This window comes from Chiloscyllium plagiosum, unplaced genomic scaffold, assembly GCF_037043375.1.
Source record: "Chiloscyllium plagiosum isolate Xiang-an unplaced genomic scaffold, Cpla_swu_hap1 HiC_scaffold_5, whole genome shotgun sequence".
In the NCBI taxonomy this organism is placed as follows: Eukaryota; Metazoa; Chordata; class Chondrichthyes; order Orectolobiformes; family Hemiscylliidae; genus Chiloscyllium; species Chiloscyllium plagiosum.
The window spans coordinates 79,872,791-79,887,567 of record NW_028270143.1 but is presented as its reverse complement, the minus strand read 5'-3'; the positions used below and the strand labels follow the sequence as shown (position 1 = coordinate 79,887,567).

Below are 14,777 nucleotides of genomic sequence, written 5' to 3'. Positions count from 1 at the left end.
TGCTGAGTTTCTCCAGTATTTCTGTGTTTGTTGCAGATTTCCAGAATCTGCAGTACTTTGCTTCTGAGTGCTTTATGAATTCCGACTTCTTGAACGGTGTTTTAAAATCATCTGTGTGCGTATGTGTGTATGTGTTCGGCCCATTGCAAAAGTTTAATCTGAATGTCTCCAGCTGTAACCATGGAAATGCAGGTTGTTGTAGCGGTTGTAGTGGAGTCGGGCGTGGGGGGGGGGGTGAATCGCAGCGCCACCCCGCGGTAGGGCTGCGGGAGTGGGCCACCTCGGCCGCCGTACTGTGGTTCCGGCAGTGGGGTTTCCTTCCATAGCAACACGGCATCAACGATTCCATGGCAACGGCGAGAGCAGCCGCCATCAAACAAACATTGAGAGAGGGCGAGCAAAACAACTCTCCGGCCTCTTCATCCCGCGGCCTCGGCTCAGCGGCCTGTCCAGCGGCATCGGGATGAGTGTGAAGAGGAGCATCCCGGTGGTGAGGCACATCATCAGGGACAGCGACCTGGCAACCAGACAGGTAAAAACAAACCTGCAGAAAATAACAACAACCGCAGCAACAACCCACTCATGTCCCTGTCTCTTCATCACACACACATCCCTGTTAACATCCACATTGTATATATATATATATAGATATATATATACACATATATACGTAGCTATACAGAGACATATATATGCACACATACACACATATAGACATACACATACATTACACATACATTTTTATTCATTTGCGGGATGAGGGCTTCGTTGGCTGGGCCAGCATTTATTGCCCATCACAGTGGGCAGATAAGAGCCAACCACGTTGCTGTGGGTCTGGAGTCACATGTAGGCCAGAGCAAGTAAGAATGACAATTTCCTTCCTTAAAGGACATTAGTGATCCAGACAGGTTTTCCAACAATCAACAATGGTTTCATGATCATCATAGATTCTTCATTCCAGATATTTATTGAATTCAAATTCCACCATCTGCAGTGTTGGGATTCGAATCCAGGTCTCCAGAATATTACCTATATGTATCTATATGCACAGACACATGTTACACACACACATATATACACACGTAGACATACACACACATTACACATATATGCAGACACATGTTACACGCACATGTATACACATACAGACATACACACATATTATACATATAAGCACAATGACATATTACACACATACATTTGCATACATATATATTCACACATACATATGGGAATGAATCTGGCAGATGTGACTAAACTGTAGATGATTCCCAGGTTGCCCCTCTCTTGTGCAGTCCATCCATCCTCATTTATCAAACCCCTCCCAAAACAATAAGTGTGTCGGATTCCTGGGAAACAGTTAAACTCGTCGAGCTGCACAACATCTTCAGCACCCTAGCAAACGGAGTGCACCATAGAGATGCCTGGTCATGGCCAGACAGGTCTATCTGCCCAAGGTTAGGTTTCCTGTTTGCAGTCCCAAATGTTCTTCATCAGATCCACCAATATTAAGCATTGTTCTTCTCTGACCACTGTCTCCTGCTAGCCGACTGTCATCTTCAGGACAAGTAGCAAACCATCAAGAGAACGTGGAAGCTGAATGTGAAACTGTTGACCCCAGAAAATGTTGAAGAACTCAAAAGCGATTTCACAGGTTGGAGAACTGTGAAGCCCCTCTTTGAATCTCCAGTGGTCTCATGGAAAACAGTCAAGGGGAACATCACAAGGTTCTTTATCCTCAAAGGTGTTCAGAAGGCGATAGAAAGATGGGAAAATTTTCCAAACTCCAGAAAAGCATGCTGAACTTACTCCTGCTGCAGATGATGGGGATCAATGTCACAGAGGATCTCCAGGAGGTGAACAGCCAGCATGCCTCACTCTTTGCCTTGGAGGACTCCAAGATAATCTTTTGGTCTAGGGTCTGCGTTGTGAAGCAGGATGAATTGTACTCACGTTTATTCTTCCAGAAGGTGCACAAAGGCGAGCTCTGTGCCCAACAGCATGAAGGAAGAAGATGACTCAGTAATATCATCTCAATCTGACATCCTGAAGATCAGCAAATCCTTTTATGCTAGACTGAACAGCACGAAGCCCAAGGATGTGCACCTCCCATCATTTCTGTCCTCTGTCATGGAGGTCACAGACGGCAGTATGCGGGAGAGGTTGGACAGCCGTCATCTCTGGATGAGCTGACCAAGGCCCTCAAGTCCTTAGAAAATAATAATACTCCTGGAAGTCCTCAGCATACCGGCCGAGTTGTATTCAGCTCTGTGGACTTGATTGGTCAGGAGCTGCTGGAGGTGTATGACAGTACAGGTAGATTGGTATAATGTGTTTTTGGCAGGACAATTGGGCTGTAATGTCGCTGAAGAATTAGGGAACGGTATTTTGGAGAATGCTTACCTCTGTTGGCAATAGCGTAATTCCAGCAGGGATTGGTTTGCGCACCTTGTTCTGCCCATGTGCCGATGTGTGCGCCAAAATCTCCACACCTTGCACATGTGCCAGTGTTCTTGCCATTCTGCACATGCCCTGGTGTCCACCCATGTGTGACATTAGTGCCGGACATCGTCCAATTCTGCATTTGTGCCAAAGTCTCTGTGCTGTTCTGTGCCTGCGCGATGTGAGTTCTGGTCTTCATGCCATTCTGCACATGCCGATAGAGCAGCTTTCTGTGAGAGGTACTGTATTGAGTGCAGCTTTTTAAACTTTTTTTTAATGTATTGTGTTAAATTTATTTTTGTTTTGTAAATGAATATGATTTCAACCTTCATTCAGGCTGTGCTCCTTTGTGTTATATTTTTGGGTGATTTTAGAGCGATCGTGCGTGATGTCTTTTACTGGTCTGCCCCCAACCCACTTTTCCCATGGGCTCCATTATTTCTATTAAGAGATTTTCTACTAAGTGAGGTTTTTCTGGAATGCAGCTACGGCATTATAGGAGAACTACCTGTATGCTTCTGACAGGTAGCATTGTGAATCCATGAGGAAAAGAATCAACACACTCATCTACAAGTAAGGGGGAGAGGGAGAAAATTAGAAATTGGCAACCAATTTCACTGCTGAATGCAGATTGCAAAATCCTGTCAAAAGTCATCGCCAACTGGGTCAGATCTGCCCTGGGGGTCAGTGATCCACCCTGACCAAACCTATACTGCACCAGGCTTGATGATCTCTGAGAGCCTAACATTCCTCAAGGATTCAATTACATATGTTCTGGACAGAGGGGATGGATACCTGCCTCATCAGTCTGGACCAGGAGAAGGCTTCTAACAGGGTATCACACACCTACATGAGAGACATGTTCTACAAAGTGGGCTTTGGGGAGGGAATCTGCAGTTGGGTCTGACTGATCAACACCAACATCGATTGTGCAAGATCAATCAACAAGTTGGAATCAGAGAGCTTTCCAATCAAATCCAGAGTCAGGCAGGGCTGCCCACTCTCTCCTGTCGAGTTTGTGTGTTGTGTAGAACCTTTTGCTGAGTCCATCAGGAAGGATGTAAGTCTGAGTGGGGTGATTATTCTAGGCAGCAGAGGCCAGCAGGTCAAAGCTTCCCTGTACATGGATGATGTCACTGTTTTCTGCTTGAATCTCCTGTCAGTGCACAGACTTTTGAGCATCTCTAACCAGTTTGAACTGGCCTTGAGCACCAAGATAAACCAAGGCAAGGGCAAGGGCCAACAGGTCCTTTATCCCCTTCACCATCAGGACAGATTATCTGAAGGTGCTGGGAATATGGTTCAGAGGGGCTGGGATGTGTGCAAAAACTTGAGAGGAACACATTGCCAAGGTAAGGCAGAGACTGGACTACTGAGAGCACCGTTCCCGTTCCATTGTGGGTAAAAACCTGGTCACCAGGTGTCAGGTACTTTCTCTGTTGTATGCAATGCAGATCTGGCCCATTCCCTGAACCAGCACCATTGCAGTAACCTGAGCCATCTTCCACTTCATCTGGAGATAAAAGATGAACCACAAGGACACCATGTTCAAAGCTCTGGATAAGAGGGAGAAGAACATACCCAATGCTACCCTTATCCTGATGGCCGCCTTTGTTTGCGGTTGCATTAAGGTGCATAGACCCTCGGTATGCAAACACCAAGTGTCACCGTGTACTAAGGTTCTACCTGTCCCTGATGTTGTGAGGGGTTGGACCATTCTGTATCACTTGTCCTTCATGGAGAGAATTTGCAAAGAAAAACACGTCCATCAGGAAGTGGTCAGCATGTGGCATCCTCAAGACCATGCAAGAAGAGGAGATGGTGGATCTTGTCAGGTGTTCTCTGAGTAGACTGCCAAAGTTATTTGGCAGAATTCCTCATCACCCGAACTTTGCTTGGTTGGTGGTGAGAAGGATACTACATGTGAGATCCTTCATGTACACCCGGACTCTGTGTGCTACCATATGCTACCCTTAAAGCAGCTGCAAGGGGTGGTGTAAAGACTGTCACACCTCTCCTTCTGGAATGTGTCTTTGCAACAAAACCTGGAGAGAGATGCAGTGTTTTTGTTGGGGTTCGACTCAGGCGGCTCTGTGACCTGGGACTGTGCTCCACGTCTGTATCCCGGGACGCACACTGAGACAAACATCGACTGCACCTGGAGCACCATCAATTTGGTGAAGGATGCTCATTGGATTGCCCAAAAGCTGTTGGTCTTCCAGACCGAAGGGTTGACCTCGACCAAGTGCGGCAGACTGGCAAATTCCAAGGTACAGGATTACATGCTGTGGGACACACTAAAGCTAGGGACAGCTGCTGCCAAGGCACACAGATCACCATCTGAAATCTTTCTGCCATAGTACAATGGGGGTCCATTCAGTTATCAGACTCTCCCGGTGCCTCATATATATGCAAATAGAGTCTAGTATAAGTAAGCAATCCTTGGATTTGTTTGTTATGCATACTTGAATACAGAATTGAACTGCTCTAGTGACTATGTATATAAAGATTTTTATGAATAAAGTATATTTTTGAAATAAAAAAATCTTGGGGGTGGCATAGTTGTTTTGTGACAAGCAGAAGGAATTCTGCCAGTAAGTCACCCCTGCACCCCCATCCCCTTTAATGCTGTGTGTATGCACTGGCCAAAATGACTGACTGGGTGGAGAGCAGCTACACTCACCCAGCAGCTGCCAGTTATTCTGGAAATTCCAGAGGGTGGAACAGAGAACAGAACAGTATCAGAACTGGCCCTTCAGTCCACCGAGACTGCATACAAGATTCTTAAGAGACCTGATAGATTAGATACAGAAAGGTTGTTTCTCCTTGAGGGAGAGTCCATGACCAGATTATATAATCACAGAATAAGGGGTCACATATTTAAGACAAAGGTGAAGTGTAATTTCTCTCTCAGAGGGTAGTGAATCTTTACTGCACACAATTTTCAAGGCTGGATCATTTAGTATATTCAAGGCTGAGATTGACAGATATTTAATTAGGAAGGGAATCAAAAATTTTGGGGACAAGGCAGGAAAGTGGAGTTGAGGATTAAGAGATCAGCCAGTATCTAATTGAATGGTAACCATGATATGGAGGTGCCAGTGTTGGACTGGGGTGGGCAAGGTCAGAAGTCACACAACACCAGGTTATAGTCCAACAGGTTTATTTGAAATCACAAGCTTTTGGAGCACGGCTCCTTTGTCAGATGAAGTGAAGAAAAGCATACAGGGACATAACTAGTAGGCAGAGAGATCACTAAGCAGCAGAGAGATCAAAATGTACAAGTGGTATGAGTGGAGTATCGACAGGTTGAATAATAAGTCACGCAAGTGGTCAAAAGTGTCACATGGTTTGAGCAAAGTGTTTACAGTTGAATAGCAAGTGAAGGGATGACCTGTAATCCAATTAATAGAAGCAGAGAGATAATTACAAAAAATTAAAAACAAGGTAGTGCTGGAGACAAACCAAACGGTTGGAATAACATGATAGCTATAAGCATCATATGCCAAGGGTCTAACCAAAGTAATAAGTAATCCAAAACTGAACAAACTAATTAAAGTAGAAAGCTCATAAAGGTGATGATGTCAAAACAGAACAATACGTAAGATTTTACTAATACAGAACAGTATGATAGGATTACATGTAGCGCAACATGAACCCAGGATCACAGTTGAGGCTATCTTCATGGATACGGAAATTGGCTATCCGTTTCTGCTCAACGATTCTGTGTTGTGTATCTTGAATGCTGCTATGGAGGATGCTTACTCAAAATCCGGAGGCTAAATGTCCTTGACTGCTTGTGATTTCAAATGAACCTTTTGGCATATAACCTAGTATCATGTGACTTCGGACCTTATGTTATTGAATCAGCAGATCTGATGAGCTGAATGGCCTATTAGAATCATAGAAACCCTACAGTGTGGAAACACGCCATTCAACCCACCGAAAATCAATCCACCTAGACCCAGACCTCCACCCTGTATCCGTAACCCACACTGACCTTGGGTAATTCACCTAGTCTGCACACCCTGGACATTACAGAGCAATTTAGCATGGCCAGCCCATCCAACCTGCACATCTTTGGCCTGCTTCTACCCTTATGTCTTGTAGTCTTATCCTGTAGACAATAAATATTGCAACCTCAGTAATCACTTTGGTCGAATGATAAGCATGCTGATATAGTATATCACTAGATGTTGTCACACTCCGTAAATGCTATTGCGTCCATTTAGAGAAGTGTCAAACTTTCTATTACACTCCTTATATGTACCTGTGGGTGTGGAAAGGTTTTGATAGGTCAGGAAGTCATAGAAAACTTAAACTGTGCCCTGTCTTTGTCAGTGCTGAGTCAATATGATGGTGCAGTTAATCATTTGGCTAGTGGTAACCCTCTGGATGTTGAAGTTGGGAATCTTGGTGACAGCCATGTTGTTGAATATCAAGCCAGGCATCGCATAGTGTGAATGTTATTTGCAAATTGTCATCTGAAGTCTGGTAGCTGTCCACTTGTCCTACTGTAAGCTGGAATATGTTGCTTAATTACTGAAGGTATTGTGAATGTAATTGGACAGTTTGGAATTGCCAATAAACAGCAAAATCCATCATTTTGAAAAGGCAGTTAATTAAAGATGGTTAGACAAAGGATGTTTCACTAAATAACTACATCAATATTGAGGTTTGTAATGACTGGTGTGCACCAGCCACAACCATCTTCCTTTGTGTTTAGTTTGACTCTGGCCGTGGAAAGAACTTCCCTTTGAACCACATTGATCTTGCTGTGGTCAAGCTCTTTAATTTCTTAGTCAGCATCTGCTGGGCAACTGCATCCATTAAGGTTCCTGTTATTGTTGATATTCTGTGGCAGTGTGGAGATGTTGACCTTTTCTCCAGATGCCTCCAAATGCCAAATTGTTCCCCAGCCATTCCCAGCATGCCTCAAAAGATAGAGATATTTCTGTCCTTTGTGTTCATGCCTGGATAAGGACTATGAGCTTTGTGTGAAATCATTGCACATAAGTCTGCAACAAATAATAAACTGTGATAAACAATGAAGTAATAAAGAATAAAACCTTTGATAAGGTTTCACATAGGAGACTAATGAGTAAAGTTAGCTTGCCAATTAGATACAAAATTGGCTTAATAGCAGGAGACAGAGTGGTGGTGGAGGCCTGCGACCAGTAGTGTTCCACTGGGATCAGTGCTGGCTCCACTTTTCTTTGTCATTTATATAAATTATTTCGGTAAGAATATAGAAAGCATGGTTAGTAAGTTTGCAGATGACATCAAGATTGGTGGTATATTGGACAGTGAAGAAGGTTACCTAAGATTACAAAGAGATCTTGATCAATTGGGTTAATGGTTTGAAGACTGGCAGATGAAATTTAATTTGGATAAATGCAAGGTATTGCATTTTTGTCAAAAATGCAATGGCAGGACTTATACAATTAAAAGTAGGGCTTTAGGTAGTGTTGCAGCACATGGAGACCCAAGGGTTCAGGTACCTAATTCTTTGAAGTTTGCATCGTATATAGATAGGGTGGTTTCAAAGACATTTAACAAGTTGCCTTCATTGCTCAGACCTTTGAGTTTTGGAGTTGGGATATTATGTTGGAGTTGTACAGGATATTGGTGAGACCGCTTCTGGAATACTGTATCCAGTTTTGGACTCTCTGTTAAAGGAAAGATATTATTAAGTTGGAGAAATTTCAGAAGAGTTTTTACCATGATGTTGCCAGGAATGGACTGTTTGAGTTATAGGGAGAGGCTGGATGGGCTGGGACTTTCTTCACTGGACCGTGGGAAATTGAGAGATGAACCTGTAAAGGTTTATAAAATCATGAGGGTTATAAATAAGGTGAATGGCAGATGTATTTCTCTATGATGAGGGTATTTCAAAACTAGGGGGCATATATTTAAGGTGAGAGGAAAAAGATTTTTAAAAGTCATGAGGGTCATTTTTTTTTTACACAGAGAGTAGTTCATGTGTGGAATAAACTTCCAGAAGAAGAGGTACAGTTACAATGTTTAAAAGACTTCTGGACAAATACATAAATAAGAAATGTTTGGAGGAATATGGGCTAAGCGCAGGTAGTTGGGACTAGTTTCATTTGGGATTATGGTTAGCAGGGCTGAAAATTTGTTGCTGGAAAAGCGCAGCAGGTCAGGCAGCACCCAGGGAACAGGAGATTCGACGTTTCGGGCATAAGCCCTTCTTCAGGAACCCGAAACGTCGATTCTCCTGTTCCCTGGATGCTGCCTGACCTGCTGCACTTTTCCAGCAACACATTTTCAGCTCTGATCTCCAGCATCTGCAGACCTCACTTTCTCCTCCATTATGGTTAGCAGGGACTGGTTGGACTGAAGGGTCTGTTTCCATGTTGTATGATTCTATGATTTGTTTCTTTGAGATTTGTTCTCACGTGGAAATATGAAATTTAGTTTAACATCATAGGGCTACTTATTCTCTTAATTATTTTCAAAGTATTTCATTAATATTGAGCACTCTCTGTATGGAAGAAAGGTTGCAATCTAATATTCATATTTAGATAACTATGATGAAACATTCACTTGATTTTTAGTTTTGGCTTGTGATACCATTTGTATTCCTTTCTTGAACTATATGCTTATTATATGCATGTTATTAATCCCGCCAGAAAGGATGTTTGAAGATAATGCATAAATCACAATATAACTCTAGTTCATTTTCTTTTATTCTTATTTTCAAGGATATCAGGCCTGTGGATTTGAATCGAGTTGTTAATCTAATAGAAGATCGATTCTCAGTAAGTAGATTCCAGTGAGTCCCAAATGATTTCTACTGTATGTTATTTGGTTTGCATTCAAAACTCTAAAATATTATGAAGGCTTTTATTTAGTCTTGCAAGGATGCCTGCCTTGAAGAAGTTTTCCTCCTCTCTCTACAAGAATCTCAGGGAGTCCTTCTCCCACTGACTCTATGCTACTTTCTCCACACCCCCACCCCCACCCTTCTCTTACTTATCTCTCCACCCTTCAGGCTCTCTGCCTGTGTTCCTGATGAAGGGCTTTTGCCCAAAACGTCAATTTTACTGCTCCTCGGATGCTGCGTGAACTGCTGTGCTTTTCCAGTACCACTCTAATCTAGACTTTTATTTACTCATCACTACTGCTTACTTTTTAAAAAGCACTTGGATTTAATCACCATTTTAAACTGTTACGACACGGGGTAAACCCCTCTGCTAATTTAAAACCAGCAACACAGAAAAGATTTATCCCATGCAGTAATCTGTGAAACTTCAAGAGGTCAATAACTATTTAAAGTAAAAACTAACAACTTTATTTCTTAAAGTATAACAGAGAATAATTAACTAACAACTATTTACAACTCCTTCCTCTAACATATCTTTTACTTTTCCCTCTACAATACTGATCTGATAAAAATCCAAATTAAGACTTACAAAACAAAACTTCTGATCTCAAACCCAGGCAGTTTTTGGTTCTTTTCTATAGTTCTTTCTTCCTTTCTTCTTCTTGGGGACTCTGCTTCAAAGGTTACTGATTGATAAAGGTATCGTTAAGAGAGCTATTTTTCAGGCAGTCTTTAGATGCTGGTGGCTTGGCAGTTCTCCTCTCAACTGTCCAATCTTGCCCGGTCTTATACCACGAAAGCATTGGATTGTGTCATGGGCTTTTAAGTTTGTCAATATACTAGTCATAGAGTCAAAGAGATATACAGCATGGAAACAGACACTTCGGTCCAACCCGTCCATGCCGACCAGATATCCCAACCCAATCTAGTCCCATTTGCCAGCACCCGGCCCATATCCCTGCAAACCCCTTCTATTCATATACCCATCCAAATGCCTCTTAAATGTTGCAATTGTACTAGCCTCCACCACTTCCTCTGTCAACTAATTCCATACACGTACCACCTTCTGTGTGAAAAAGTGGCCCCTTAGGTCTCTTTTATATATTTCCCCTCTCACCCTAAACCCAAGCCCTCTAGTCCTGGACTCCCCCACCCCAGGGAAAAGGCTTTGTCTATTATCCTATCCATGCCCCTCATAATTTTGTAAACCTCTATAAGGTCACCCCTCAGCCTCCAATACTCCAGGGAAAACAGCCCCAGCCTGTTCAGTCTCTCCCTACAGCTCAAATCTCCGACCGTGGCAACATTCTTGTAAATCTTTTCTGAAGCCTTTCAAGTTTCACAATATCTTTCCGATAGGAAGGAGACCAGAATTGCATGCAATATTCTAACCAATGTCCTGTACAGTCGCAACATGACGTCCCAACTCCTGTTTTCAATACTCTGACCAATAAAGGAAAGCATACCAAATGCCTTCTTCACTATCCTATCTACCTGCGACTCCACTTTCAAGGAGCTATGAACCTGCACTCCAAGGTCTCTTTGTTCAGCAACCCTCCCTAGGACCCTACCATTGAGTGTATAAGTCCTGGTAAGATTTGCTTTCCCAAAATGTAGCACCTCGCATTTATCTAAATTAAACTCCATCTGCCACTTCTCGGCCCATTGGTCCATCTGATCAAGATCCTATTGTAATCTGAGGTAACCCTCTTCGCTGTCCACTACACTGCCAATTTTGGTGTCATCTGCAAACTTACTAACTATACCTCTTATGCTCGCATCCAAATCATTTATATAAATGACGAAAAGTAGAGGACCCAGCGCCAATCCTTGTAGCACTCCACTGGTCACAGGCCTCCAGTCTGAAAAACAACCCTCCACCACCACCCTCTGTCTTCTAACTTTGAACCAGTTTTGCATCCAAATGGCTAGTTCTCCCTGTATTTCATGAGATCTAACCATGCTAACCAGTCTCCCATGGGGAATCTAATTGAACGCATTACTGAAGTCCATATGGATCACACCTACCGCTCTGCCCTCATCAATCCTCTTTGTTACTTCTTCAAAAAACTCAATCAAGTTTGTGAGACATGATTTCCCACGCACAAAGCCATGTTGACTATCCCTAATCAGTCCTTGCCTTTCCAAATACATGTACATCCTGTCCCTCAGGATTCCCTCCAACAACTTGCCCACCAGCGAGGTCAGGCCCACTGGTCTATAGTTCCCTGGCTTGTCCTTACTATCCTTTTTAAAGAGTGGCACCACGTTCGCCAACCACCAGTCTTCTGGCACCTCACCTGTGACTATTGATGGTACAAATATCTCAGCAAGAGGCCTAGCAATCACTTCTCTAGCTTCCCAGAGTTCTAGGGTACACCTCATCAGGTCCTGGGGATTTATCCACCTTTACGCATTTCAAAACATCCAGCACTTACTCCTCTGTAATGTGGACATTTTGCAAGGTGTCACCATCAATTTCCCTACATTCTATATCTTCCATATCCTTTTTCACAGTAAGTACTGATGCAAGATACTCGTTTAGTATCTCCCCTATTTTCTGCGGTCCACACAACAGCCGCCTTGCTGATCTTTGAGGGGCCCTATTCTCTCCCTAGTTATCCTTTTGTCCTTAATGTATTTGTAAAAACTCTTTGGATTCTCCTTACTTCTATTTGCCAAAGCCTTTTTGCCCTCCTGATGTTCCTCTTAAGTATACTCCTACTTTCTTCTAAGGATTCACTCGATCTATCCTGTCTATACCTTACGTATGCTTCCTTCTTTTTCTTAATCAAACCCTCAATTTCTTTAGTCATCCAGCATTCCCTATACCTACCAGCCTTTCCTTTCACCCGAACAGGAGTATACTTTTTCTGGATTCTCGTTATCTCAATTCTGAAGGCTTTCCATTTTCCAACCATCCCTTTACCTGCAAAGATCTACCCCCAGTCAGCTTTTGAACGTTCTTGCCTAATGCCATCAAAATTGGCCTTTCTCCAGTTTAGAACTTCAACTTTTATATCTGGTCTATCCTTTTCCAAAACTACTTTAAATCTAATAGAATCATGGTCGCTGGCCCCAAAGTGCTCCCCCACTGACACCTCAGTCACCTGCCCTTCCTTATTTCCCAAGAGTAGTTCAAGTTTTGCACCTTCTCTAGTAGGTACATCCACATACTGAATCAGAAATTTTTCTTGTACGCACTTAACAAATTCCTGTCCACCTAAACCCTTAACACTATGGCAGTCCCAGTCTATGTTTGGAAAGTTAAAATCCCCTTCCATAACCATCCTATTATTGTTGCAGATAGCTGAGATCTCCTTACACTACTAAATTCAAACTTGATTATAATTTGGTATTTTTGGGGTATAATTTAAACTGATTGGCAAAATTTGAATTTGTTTTTGTCTCATAGCAACTCAGCAGTGCTATCTGTTCTGAACCAAATGTTACATTGTAAATTCTCTAGCACTTGATGTGTTTGCCAAGTCCTTCACTATCCTAAAGGTACAGTATACTTCTACACATTCATAATGAAATGGCCTTTTTTTGTCTTTAATGTCTCATAAATTTGAATTCCTGATGTTCACTGAACCTACTTGTGTTAACAGACACACATACACATGCACTGACTGGATGTTTATTTTATATTTCTGGACTCACTGTAGCATAGATTGTAGAATCCCTTCAGTGTGGAAGCAGGCTACTCAGCCCTTCAAGTCCATTCCAACCCTCCAAGAAACATCCTACACAGACCTACCTCCCCTATCCTATAACCTGTATTTCCCATGGCTTGCTTTTATTGGTCAATGCATTGAGTATAGGAATTGAAAGGTCATGTTGCGGCTATATGGGACACTGGCTCAGCCACTTTTGGAATACGACAAGCAATTCTGGTTTCCCTGCTATACAAAGGATGTTGTGAAATTTGAAAAGGTTCAGAAAAGATTTACGAGGATGTCGCCAGGATTGGAGGATTTGAGCTATAGGGAGAGGCTGAACAGAATGCGCTATTTTCCCTGGAGCATCAGAAGCTGTGGGCTGATATTATAGAGGTTTATAAAATCATGAAAGGCATGGATAGGGTAAATAGGCAAGGTCTTTTCCCTGGGGTGAGGGAGTCCAGAACAAGAGGGCATAGGTTTAATGTGAGATGGGAAAGATATAAAAGGAACCTAAGGGGCAACTTTTTCACACAGAGACTGGTGCGAGTATGGAATGATCTGCCAGAGGAAGTGCTTGAGAATGGTACAATTCCAACATTTAAAAGACATCTGGATGAGTATATGAATAGGAAGGGTTTAGAGGGATATGGGCCAAATGCTGGCAAATGGGACTAGATTAATTTAGAATATCTGGTTGGCATGGATGAATTGGACCAAAAGGTTTGATTCTGTGCTGTACATTTCTGTGACTCTATAATCCACCTAGCCTGCACATCCCTGGATACTATGGGCAATTTAGCATGGCCAATTACCAAATCTGCAATGTTTGGATTGTGGGAAGGACCCAGACCACCCAGAGGAAACCCACGCGGACACAAGGACAATGTGCAGACTCCACACAGACACCTGAGGGTGGAAACCAACCTGGGTCCATAGTGCTGTGAGGCAGTAGTGCTAATCCCTGAGCCAAAATGCCCCCACCCTCCAACCTCCCCCACATCGACTCCTGTCATTAGGCAGCAGCATAGTTTTTTCTCTACTTTTTTAAGTACACTAAACCACCAAACCATCATCTCTTCAAGGGTTGCAAAACCTCATTAAAAATGCATGCTTATAAATAGGACCTCTTGATACCTCAGCACCTAGCTCACAAAAACAACTCTAAAAATGAAAGGATAACCACGTCTCCATTTGGTACACAAACAAATACAAACTATAGATGAAACTTAAAGCCATACCTTGGTTCTAACAGAATAAAAGTGAACAACCTCCAATTCCATCTGCCTCATAATTCCCCACTCACCTAATCTTTATATTTTCCAACCTCTTTGTGTCTTTATCATAATTTACATTCATGCCTAACTTTTATCTGCAATCTATGTCTCCCTATCTAAGTCATTGATATAAATTGTAAATAGCTGAGGTCCCAGCACTGACTGTTGCAACATGCCACTTGTCACAGCTACCAATTTGAAAATACTCTATTTGCCTTTTCTTCGAAAACATTAATCAATCTTCCAGTAATTATATATCAATAACAGCTTGGTGGACTTTTAACTTGTGTGGCATTTTAATTTGTTTCATTGATGGGATGTGGATGTCATTAGCTGGCCTAGCATTTGCTGCCCATTCCTAATTTCCCAGAGAGCAGTTAAGACTCAACCACATTGCTACCTCGACACGGTCCTGTCCCCCTTAGTCCAAGAACTCCCCACCTACGTTCGGGACACCACCCACGCCCTCCACCTCCTCCATGATTTTCGCTTCCCCGGTCCCCAACGCCTTATCTTCACCATGGACCTCCAATCCCTGTACATCTCCAT

At 42.7% G+C, this 14,777-nt stretch overlaps 1 protein-coding gene across 2 annotated transcripts in view; it reads left to right on the top strand.

The window, feature by feature from the left end:
• The first annotated feature begins 372 nt into the window (after nt 1-372).
• cfap69 (cilia and flagella associated protein 69) overlaps nt 373-14,777 on the top strand; it is a 117,060-nt gene continuing 102,655 nt past the window's right edge. For both annotated transcript variants that reach the window (XM_043690357.2, XM_087986845.1), the window contains exons 1-2: nt 373-532; nt 9,168-9,224. In XM_043690357.2, the coding sequence (XP_043546292.2) occupies nt 464-532; nt 9,168-9,224 (126 nt within the window). In that variant the 5' untranslated portion in view covers nt 373-463. The remainder of the gene's footprint in view (nt 533-9,167; nt 9,225-14,777) is intronic.